Source organism: Squalius cephalus (genome assembly GCF_949319135.1).
Source record: "Squalius cephalus genome assembly, chromosome: 3".
Lineage (NCBI taxonomy): Eukaryota > Metazoa > Chordata > Actinopteri > Cypriniformes > Leuciscidae > Squalius > Squalius cephalus.
In genome coordinates this window covers 60,966,964-60,978,561 of record NC_137124.1, presented here as the reverse complement: position 1 = coordinate 60,978,561, position 11,598 = coordinate 60,966,964, and the positions used below count along the sequence as shown (strand labels likewise).

The 11,598-nt window shown below is 38.8% G+C and overlaps 1 protein-coding gene across 3 annotated transcripts; it reads left to right on the top strand.

The window, feature by feature from the left end:
• The first annotated feature begins 2,163 nt into the window (after positions 1-2,163).
• LOC307154874 (regulator of G-protein signaling 20-like) lies at positions 2,164-11,110 on the top strand. Of its 3 annotated transcripts, none has more exons than XM_079865061.1 (5): positions 2,164-2,244; positions 2,883-3,076; positions 7,480-7,560; positions 9,132-9,366; positions 10,279-11,110. In XM_079865061.1, the coding sequence occupies exons 2-5, from the start codon at positions 2,886-2,888 to the stop codon at positions 10,462-10,464; spliced, it is 693 nt and encodes a 230-aa protein (XP_079721187.1). In that variant the 5' UTR covers positions 2,164-2,244; positions 2,883-2,885; the 3' UTR covers positions 10,465-11,110. The 3 variants fall into 3 exon arrangements, with proteins under 3 accessions (XP_079721187.1, XP_079721186.1, XP_079721185.1); XM_079865060.1 differs by having other exon boundaries at positions 2,829-3,076; positions 10,279-11,109; XM_079865059.1 differs by having other exon boundaries at positions 2,853-3,076; positions 10,279-11,107.
• Positions 11,111-11,598: the final 488 nt, after the last annotated feature.

Sequence of the window (11,598 nt, the reverse complement as noted above, 5' to 3'; positions counted from 1 at the left end):
AACTTTAGTTAGTGTGTAATGTTGCTGTTTGAGCATAAACAACATCTGCAAAGTTACAACGCTCAAAGTTCAAAGCAAAGGGAGATATTTGCTTTTACAGAAATCACTTTTTAAGGACTACAACAAACGGCTGGTAGGAACTACAACATTCCTCCCGGGTTAGTGACATCACCAACCCTAACATTTACATAAACCCCGCCCCTGAACACGATTTATAGATTATTATGACAGAATATGCTAATCAATGACTAGAAGATAACTACACATCAGCTTCATAAACTCATCAACTAACCATTCAGAAATGTCCTGTTGCTTCTACATGTTGTCTCTTCTTCTCGAGTCTCTCCATCATTGTCTGACTTTGGTTTGAACATAAAAGGCTAAAAGTTTTTGAAATGTTCAGTGTGTGTATGAGGTAAAAGGACACAAGCTCTTGAAGCTCCGCCCCTTGCGCCGGGAGCAGCAGCTCATTTGCATTTAAAGGAAAAGGCACAAAATGGTGCGTTTTTGCTCACCCTCAAAAAGTGACAACTTTAACATGCGGGGTAATCTGTGGGGTATTTAGAGCTAAAACTTCACACACACACTCTGGGGACATCAGAGACTTATTTTACATCTTGTGAAAAGGGCATTATACCACCCCTTTAAGCATTAGTATTGCTCTGTTAGAAATGTTTATTCTGTAAGCACACTCAAAGAATAGTTTAGGAAGAAAATAAAAGGTTTATTTGTTAAGTTCATAATATTGAGAGCAAAGGGTAAATGTAGAAAGACATTATCAGACATAAACACTATTAGACAGTAATTTGCCTCTCTGATTAAACTTTGGGCTTCAGTTAATTCACAGGAAACGAGAGAGTTGTTGGCTATACACATAGGACGCGTTTTTGCTGTTAAAAATGTGAGACGCATGTCTAGAGACGTATTTTTAAAAAGTAGAAAGCCGCGTCACACACAATGATCTGCAAAAGCATGGAGGCGAGATGCGAGCGCTACAGTCAATCACGTCTATTGTGATGTTTACTTTATAAACGAAGGAAAAGTAGCGCAATGGGATGAAAAAACACATTCTGTGCATTTAATTGCCTCATTCCACACAATTAAAGTTGCATTCATTGCTATAGTAACATTAGGCTTCCATCGCGTTTTCATTCCAAATTATCACTGGACTTTAAATAAAATGCTAGTATTTTATTTGAAGTGAGAATAAGATAACGATGGTCTTGTCATGGAGAGGTGTGTTATAAAATGTTATAAATATAGTTAAATCCATCTATCTTTCCTCCATCCCACCCTCCCATAGATAGAACTGGGCCTGGAAACAAGGCGCTAACAAGGAACAGGTGTGAACAGTGAATCACTATGGAAACTAATGAGGGTAACTATGGAAACAAGGCAGCTACTGAAACAAAGATTAAAAAACTGGAACTAAACACAGGAAGTGAAACACTGGAACAAGGGGGACAGAAAAATACCCTTAAAAAAAGGCCATATATCAAAACCAAGGCTGAATCCGAAAATATTATACCCTATAATAGGGCCATTTGAGGAGTCCAAAACCATAGTGGACGCTATCAAGTGCGCTCATTCAATCCCATAATGCACTGCACCAATGAGTGAACAACTGATGTAGGCTCAACGGCTGCCCGAATTCACTCAAGTGAACAGTATTAGTGGACAAGTGTAGGGAATGGGGGGGGGTTCGGATTCAGCCCAAGAAACAGAAAACCAGGGAACGTCTCAGTACTCTCTCCCTCCCTCACTGTTTGCTGATTAACTAAAGTAAAATTATTTCACAATCAAGAGGATAACGAATAATTTATGCATGACTGATAATGCAAAATTTTAGACAATTTTTTATCCCGAATACAGTGTAATTTTCAGATAATTAGAAAAAGAAGAAGAAGAAGTTTTCTTTATATCCTCAAGATCAAGATCGATACATTTCTATTTATTTTTTTAGGATAAACCCTTTGAGATGTCGAGGGATCCCATGGGAAACATTCCAGTACATGTAAAAAAACACCAGTTAGATATATTAGATTATGATACTGTCTGTACTAATAAGGGTTCGGATTATTACTTTGCAAATGATTGATTATTACTAATCACCATGTGATGATATGCGCGCGCCAGAGCATCTGAAGCAGACTGACACGCGCATGCGCGCGCGCGTGAGAGAGCTTCGCGCGCACAGAACGAGAGCCGTGTGTTCGTCTTTTCTGCAACACACATGGTGAAAAGGTGAGTTTATTTTGGTGTAATTATATATACGTGTGCATTATTGCATATTGTGAGGCAAATCGGTATTAATATGATATGAGATTCTGCATCAATGCGGCGCGTCTATAGGCTGATTTATGTCGCGCAAACAGCATCCCACATACAAATATAATAAATAAACAGAAACAGAAAAATGTATCGAATGTCAGTCAGTGTGTATACATATAGTCATTATTCAATAAATAAATTGAAATCCATTATGAATAATGAAATGTTCATAATGAAAGATGCAGCTGATTTGATTAAACAGACATTATGTGCATGGCAGTCCTTTTTCGAGGCATTTGGCATTAATTGATCAATATTACAAAAAAAAAAAAACACGTAATAAACAGTTTCTAAATGATTATTATATCCTAAAAGAATGGCTGTGGATGTAAACAGCATCTGTTGATCTCAGGTGTTGTGTTGTAATTGTTCTCTGGGGATATGAGTGTTTGCTGTGTGTCTCCGGTGTGTTGTGGCATGCAGGCCTCTTACACCTGAGGCCTGGTTCATTTAATTAAGCATGATTAAGCGTTACAAGTGTTAAATGTGTTGCACAGATCCTCTTCTCTCCTGTGTGAAAGCATCTGGTGAGCTGAAAGTTGTGTCTGCAGCTGATGGGCTCTGAACTGGTGGAGATGGGAAAGAGCGCTGAACACACCAGTGGAGCGCAGGATCCCGACGGCTCCATACACACTCCGTCCCGAACCCTGGACTCGCCACACACTCCGTCCCGAACCCTGGACCCGTCACACACTCCGGCGAACGCCTGCTGCTTCTGCTGGTGCTGTTGCTGCAGCTGCTCCTGGTGAGGAGACTCTCGTCTTTAAAGGGATAGCTCACCCAAAAATGAACATTAGCCCATGATTTACTCAAGTCATCCTAGGCGTAAATGACATTCTTCTTTCAGACGAACACAATCCGAGTTATATTAAAAAATGTTGACTGGAAGATAGTTATTTTAGTCAATAAAGTTTTAAATATGGATATTTTTCTTACACGAACACATCCCTTCACTTCAGAAGGCCTTTATTAACCCCCAGAGCCTGTGTAGCACTTTTATGACGGATAGATGCACTTTTATGATAAACAGATGCACTTTTATGATGGATAGATGCACTTTTATGATGGACAGATGCACTTTTATGACGGATAGATGCACTTTTATGATGGACAGATGCACTTTTATGACGGATAGATGCACTTTTATGATGGACAGATGCACTTTTATGATGGACAGATGCACTTTTATGATGATAGATGCACTTTTATGATGGACAGATGCACTTTTATGATGGATAGATGCACTTTTATGATGGACAGATGCACTTTTATGATGGACAGATGCACTTTTATGATGATAGATGCACTTTTATGATGGACAGATGCACTTTTATGATGGACAGATGCACTTTTATGACGGATAGATGCACTTTTATGATGGACAGATGCACTTTTATGACGGATAGATGCACTTTTATGATGGACAGATGCACTTTTATGATGGACAGATGCACTTTTATGATGGATAGATGCACTTTTATGACGGATAGATGCACTTTTATGACGGATAGATGCACTTTTATGATGGACAGATGCACTTTTATGATGATAGATGCACTTTTATCATGGACAGATGCACTTTTATGATGGACAGATGCACTTTTATGACGGATAGATGCACTTTTATGATGGACAGATGCACTTTTATGATGGACAGATGCACTTTTATGATGGACAGATGCACTTTTATGACGGATAGATGCACTTTTATGATGGATAGATGCACTTTTATGATGGATAGATGCACTTTTATGATGGATAGATGCACTTTTATGATGGATAGATGCACTTTTATGATGGACAGATGCACTTTTATGATGGATAGATGCACTTTTATGATGGATAGATGCACTTTTATGATGAATAGATGCACTTTTATGATGTATAGATGCACTTTTATGACGGATAGATGCACTTTTATGATGGATAGATGCACTTTTATGATGGATAGATGCACTTTTATGATGGACAGATGCACTTTTATGATGGACAGATGCACTTTTATGACGGATAGATGCACTTTTATGATGGACAGATGCACTTTTATGATGGACAGATGCACTTTTATGATGATAGATGCACTTTTATGATGGATAGATGCACTTTTATGATGGATAGATGCACTTTTATGATGGACAGATGCACTTTTATGATGGATAGATGCACTTTTATGATGGACAGATGCACTTTTATGATGGATAGATGCAGATGCACTTTTATGATGGACAGATGCACTTTTATGATGTATAGATGCACTTTTATGATGGACAGATGCACTTTTATGATGGATAGATGCACTTTTATGATGGATAGATGCACTTTTATGATGGACAGATGCACTTTTATGATGGACAGATGCACTTTTATGACGGATAGATGCACTTTTATGATGGACAGATGCACTTTTATGATGGACAGATGCACTTTTATGATGATAGATGCACTTTTATGATGGACAGATGCACTTTTATGATGGATAGATGCACTTTTATGACGGATAGATGCACTTTTATGATGGATAGATGCACTTTTATGACGGATAGATGCACTTTTATGATGGACAGATGCACTTTTATGATGGACAGATGCACTTTTATGATGGATAGATGCACTTTTATGATGGACAGATGCACTTTTATGACGGATAGATGCACTTTTATGACGGATAGATGCACTTTTATGACGGACAGATGCACTTTTATGACGGATAGATGCACTTTTATGACGGATAGATGCACTTTTATGATGGATAGATGCACTTTTATGACGGATAGATGCACTTTTATGACGGACAGATGCACTTTTATGACGGATAGATGCACTTTTATGATGGACAGATGCACTTTTATGACGGATAGATGCACTTTTATGATGGACAGATGCACTTTTATGATGGACAGATGCACTTTTATGATGATAGATGCACTTTTATGATGGACAGATGCACTTTTATGATGGATAGATGCACTTTTATGACGGATAGATGCACTTTTATGACGGATAGATGCACTTTTATGATGGACAGATGCACTTTTATGATGATAGATGCACTTTTATCATGGACAGATGCACTTTTATGATGGACAGATGCACTTTTATGACGGATAGATGCACTTTTATGATGGACAGATGCACTTTTATGATGGACAGATGCACTTTTATGATGGACAGATGCACTTTTATGACGGATAGATGCACTTTTATGATGGATAGATGCACTTTTATGATGGATAGATGCACTTTTATGATGGATAGATGCACTTTTATGATGGATAGATGCACTTTTATGATGGACAGATGCACTTTTATGATGGATAGATGCACTTTTATGATGGACAGATGCACTTTTATGATGGATAGATGCAGATGCACTTTTATGATGGACAGATGCACTTTTATGATGTATAGATGCACTTTTATGATGGACAGATGCACTTTTATGATGGATAGATGCACTTTTATGATGGATAGATGCACTTTTATGATGGACAGATGCACTTTTATGATGGACAGATGCACTTTTATGACGGATAGATGCACTTTTATGATGGACAGATGCACTTTTATGATGGACAGATGCACTTTTATGATGATAGATGCACTTTTATGATGGATAGATGCACTTTTATGATGGATAGATGCACTTTTATGATGGATAGATGCACTTTTATGATGATAGATGCACTTATATTATGGACAGATGCACTTTTATGATGGATAGATGCACTTTTATGATGGATAGATGCACTTTTATGATGGACAGATGCACTTTTATGATGGATAGATGCACTTTTATGATGGACAGATGCACTTTTATGATGGATAGATGCAGATGCACTTTTATGATGGACAGATGCACTTTTATGATGTATAGATGCACTTTTATGATGGACAGATGCACTTTTATGATGGATAGATGCACTTTTATGATGGATAGATGCACTTTTATGATGGACAGATGCACTTTTATGATGGACAGATGCACTTTTATGACGGATAGATGCACTTTTATGATGGACAGATGCACTTTTATGATGGACAGATGCACTTTTATGATGATAGATGCACTTTTATGATGGACAGATGCACTTTTATGATGGATAGATGCACTTTTATGACGGATAGATGCACTTTTATGATGGATAGATGCACTTTTATGACGGATAGATGCACTTTTATGATGGACAGATGCACTTTTATGATGGACAGATGCACTTTTATGATGGATAGATGCACTTTTATGATGGACAGATGCACTTTTATGACGGATAGATGCACTTTTATGACGGATAGATGCACTTTTATGACGGACAGATGCACTTTTATGACGGATAGATGCACTTTTATGACGGATAGATGCACTTTTATGATGGATAGATGCACTTTTATGACGGATAGATGCTCTTTTATGATGATAGATGCACTTTTATGATGGACAGATGCACTTTTATGATGATAGATGCACTTTTATGATGGACAGATGCACTTTTATGATGGATAGATGCACTTTTATGACGGATAGATGCACTTTTATGATGGATAGATGCACTTTTATGATGGATAGATGCTCTTTTATCATGGATAGATGCACTTTTATGGACTTCACTGTCATTATAAAGCTTGGAAAAGCCTGGACATTTTTTTAACTCCGACTGTATTCGTCTGAAAGAAGAATGTCATATACACCTAGGATGGCTTGAGGGATAGTAAATCAGGGGCTAATTTTCATTTTTGGGTGAACTATCCCTTTAATCTCCAACGTGTGTTCATGAGAGAACCACGACACATGCGTGTTGTGTTGAGGCAAGAGCAGACATTGTTGTGTGAACCTGCATTGAAGAATAATATTTTGTAAAACACTGATTTTACAACTTTAGGTAAACTTTGATATAATACATAATATTCTCTGTACAGTTCAGGTGAAAAAAACATTTTGCAGCGGATTTTAAGCAAACTGAAGAATAAGTCTAGTGTGTTTGAGATATTTCACTGTGTGCTAGAGAACTTCATTAAGGCTAATGCAGACTGAGCTTAGGAGTACATCTCGTATTCATTAGGAGCCTCTCCGGAGACATTCAGGCGTCACAGAAAACATGTTTTTATAATGTGTGTGTGTGTGTGTGTGTGTGTGTGTGTGTGTGTGTGTAGTCTGACAGTACGCTCTGCTAAGGAGGAAAAAACTATGACGACGATCTCAGAAGAACAAGAGGAGGCTGATATCGAACAGATGTGAGTTGTGTTATAAGTTAAAAAAATTAAATATTGCAAAAGTAGTCGCTAAGAACATCCCTCTTGGGAATTTTAAATGGGTCATGACATGCCTTTTTATTTATTTAATGTTCCTTGAGGTTTATTTATAATGTTAATAAAGTTTGTTTTGAACAAACAAATATATATTGAACATGAAGATGAAAATATTTGCAACCCTCATTTTGCCTAATGGTTGGAATTTTGATTCATCCCAGTTACGGGAGTTAACTGGTTACGCTCAGTTACGCTGCTCAACCTTCAAATACTGTTTAGCATTAGCTTTAGCAGTGCAGCGCTTTCAGAAACCCTCCTCCCTCCCCAGCTCCACCTGTATAGATCTGTATAGGTAATTCATGTACGCTATATTGTACAACAGCATATTTTGGCAATAGAAAGTCCCAAGCTTTGCCCGGCCTGGCAAAATACCGTACTTGCAGTGTAGCAGCTTTACTCTGCTAAGATGAAACATATCAACATTGTCATTCCCATTACCATAACACTCCAAGAGTGGTCATGACAGAACTATAACTAATTACATTTTTAACTAAATCAGAACTATAGACAATCACAGTCCATCTTGACAAATAACACACAAGACCTTGTCTTTATTGGACACAGTGTGAACATGCACTCCGGCACAGGAATCTTCCCAAAGGAATTGAGGACCTACATGCGTATATGGCGTCAGAAAGTGATTCATGACGCTCTTCAAGTGTGTTCGGCATTGTTACCAGGATGCAAAGTAGCAACAGTGATGAACAATCTGTAAAGCTGTGGACCTTTAGAGAAACCTTTTCCAACAGTGTACAGTGTTCAACAGTGTTTTATAGGGCAACACACTAATCTCGGCTCATTAATTTAAATTATTAATTATTAATTACACCTGTTCACTTTAGAGAATCCATTAGCCTTTTTCCTCCCTGTGTGGTGAATGTTTACACTGTGTGAAAGTCATGAACATGTATCGATGGTGTGTTATGTTCTAAAGCAGAGATAGTGTGTTTTTCACTGTTATACGGGAGGGGGAGTTATTACACATCTTCTGAAAGAGTACTGAATCCCCAGATCCAAAAACAAGCAAAGAAGAAGCAGAACAAGCGATAGAAGCATTGCTGACGCACATGTAAAATAACACGATCATCAAACATTCAACAGTGTATAAATAAAAACTGCGTAATGTTCCTGAATGAAATGTGGAACCCGTGAAGGGTTAACGACTGAAGCTTTGAGGTGTTGATGGACTCGATCGACTCCATCTGTGTCTGATCATCGATCTGAATCCCATCCGGGCGAAGTCTTTTTAGCTTTTTTCATGCATGAAGCGAGAATAAAATGTTTGTTTTATTGTTTAAAAGCAGATGATCTGTTCTTTCTTTCTTTTTTATGTACTGTATATATAGCATGTTCAGATATTCATACAACACAATATTCTGGGGTCCATGAAAGTTTTGTGAAAATGATCAATAATGCTGGCACTGGCTGGCAACTTCTTAAAGAACACGGATGGGTAAAGAGTTAAAGATCTGTTCCTGATGTCCCGTCTCCTCTAGGCCTCAGCTCACTCTGGAGGAGGTCCAGTCGTGGGGAGAGTCATTCGAGTGCTTGATAAAAAGTGCTCAAGGTCGTTCGCACTTCCAACAGTTTCTCAAGTCTGAGTTTAGTGAAGAAAACCTGAAATTCTGGCTCATCTGTGAGGATCTAAAGAAAGAGACCAACAAAACCACGGTTGAACAGACGGTGAAACAAATATACGAGGACTACGTCTCTGTAAAGTCACCTAAAGAGGTATATATAAGCTCATTTCCACATGATAGCTCTGTGCTTTTGCTTAAACTTTTGTTGTTAAACATGAATATCTATAGCCGCGTTTCCACTGAAATTACCCCCAACAATTTGTCCCAGGAACTTTTCCTCCAGACCTGTTTCTGTGTGCGTTTCCACCGCGGTGTACAGTACCGTGAAGATTAGGCAAATAGTCCAGGACTGCGCACCACTTTCCAGTCCCCGCTGGATTTCATCCTCTGAATTTAAGCGTAATAAAGCCTGAACCTCGTCATCGGTTGTATTTTTTAAACTCCATTGTTGATTCGAATAGCAAACAACTCAAGGGACTTTCGCACCGGAGGAACCGTTTCATAGTTTCTAGAACTATTGGCGGAAGTTCCCGGGTATTGGCGTGTTCGCACCGCAGGAACTAACGTAAACTAATGAACATGGAGAGTGCAAACACTGTGAGCTCAGGCTCTGGCGTTCTCAGTGCCGTCAAAATAAAGGTCACAACAACAAGCGTGTCTTACGTCACTTCAGAGTTCCTACTGGCTACTTTTTCCTAAGGGAACCATTAGTTGTCGGGGAACCACTCTAGAACTACCCGGTGCGAAAGCTCCTTCGTACTGCAGGCATCGCAAAAGATTTTTAAAAATGGTGGTTGAAATGAAAGAGTCAAACTGCGTGGTGTCAGCCAATCAAAATGCAGCATTAACTCAACCAATCAGCATGTTCAGAGCCCAAGTCCCGCCCCTGAAAGCTCCTGAACTTTGAAAAAGTAGTACTGAACTTTCTGAGGGGGAAATTCTTACCTGGAACTTCATTTAAACCCAGGTTCCTGCGGTCGAAACACACCTAAAGTCCCTAGTTCCCGGGGAAAATTCCTGCAGTGGAAACACAGCTCATGATTACCTGTGTTTGTGTATCCAGGTGAGCCTGGACTCGCGTGTGCGTGAAGTGATCCACAACAACATGCAGGAGCCCTCCACCTGCACGTTTGACGAGGCGCAGCAGCAGATCTACGTGCTCATGCAGAGAGACTCCTTCCCTCGCTTCATGAACTCCAGCATGTACGCAGACCTCCTTCAGAGCTTTCAGACGCCCAGCGAGTCCTAACACACACATACGAACATACACACTTCAGACACGCTTCCCTGTAGACCTCATAGATCCCTGTTTGCACGTACCTCTCATCCCAGGTGATCAGGTCAGACAAGACCCATCTGGGGTCTCATTTATAACCGTAGCGTCGCACAAAACAGAAAGAGCCGTACGCCACTTCCCACGCATACGGTGTGATTTATAAAAACAAACTTGACGGGAGAATGTGTAAGTACATCTGTAAGTAACCTCTGAGACATGCGTACGAACATTGGAGACGGAGCCGTTTGGCGACACCGATGGAGATCTGAGGGACTGATGAAGGAAAACCACTTTAATATTCTTTATGAGTCCTAATCATAAATACAGTGATGTTCACTATAACAGTTTAAATACATTAAATAGATTTAAACTATCTAATTTACACATTTAGAATAAATATGCCATTCTCATTGATGGAGTTAAGCACTTAAATTAGATGAAATCATAACCGAGAAGTTATAAAAAATGTTAAATTCTAATAAATAGTAATATTTGTAGTGGATGCGCTGCTTTTGAACACTTTTCCTGTGGCATGATGAGATTTAATGTTTGCTCAGCGCATGATAATAGCAGAACTCGTGCTCTGAGGAAATATTTTCTCACAAATAATGATCAATAATGCACAATAAGGCCTATCTGATTGCATTACAAATATAAAGCCAATTAAAAATACTATTTGGCCAGTGGAAAAGATTGAGAAAAACTTTCTCTAAAATGTGTTTTATACTATTTGATTTATTTATTTATTCAAAAACAAGGCAAGGATAGGCTACTAAATGCTTTTAAGCGATGTAATGTGACGCACATCTGTATCTCATATTTTCCCAATGTCTTGTACCGGTAAACGTGGTATCACGTGGATGAATAAGCATATGCAAATGATATGCAGATGAGGATATGCACAGGAAAACGAGGCATTGTAAGCTCATATACTGTATGGTTATTTCGGGGAGGAGACGCATGTGCACAATCTTCCGCTGACTGGGTTTATAAAGGGAATTTTGCGCAGGTTCTGGCGTTCACACAGTTTTATAAACGAGACCCCAGGTATTTACACGATTCTCAAATGCATCTACTTTTATTGCATTTTGTTGACCGAAGGGTCTC

Excerpts from the sequence above, each read along its gene's own strand:
- LOC307154874 (XM_079865061.1), top strand. The coding sequence starts at position 2,886 with ATGGGCTCTGAACTGGTGGAGATGGGAAAGAGCGCTGAACACACCAGT. Across the intron at positions 3,077-7,479 it reads TGTTGCTGCAGCTGCTCCTG|TCTGACAGTACGCTCTGCTA; the intron begins GTGAGGAGACTC and ends GTGTGTGTGTAG. Across the intron at positions 9,367-10,278 it reads CTGTAAAGTCACCTAAAGAG|GTGAGCCTGGACTCGCGTGT; the intron begins GTATATATAAGC and ends TTGTGTATCCAG.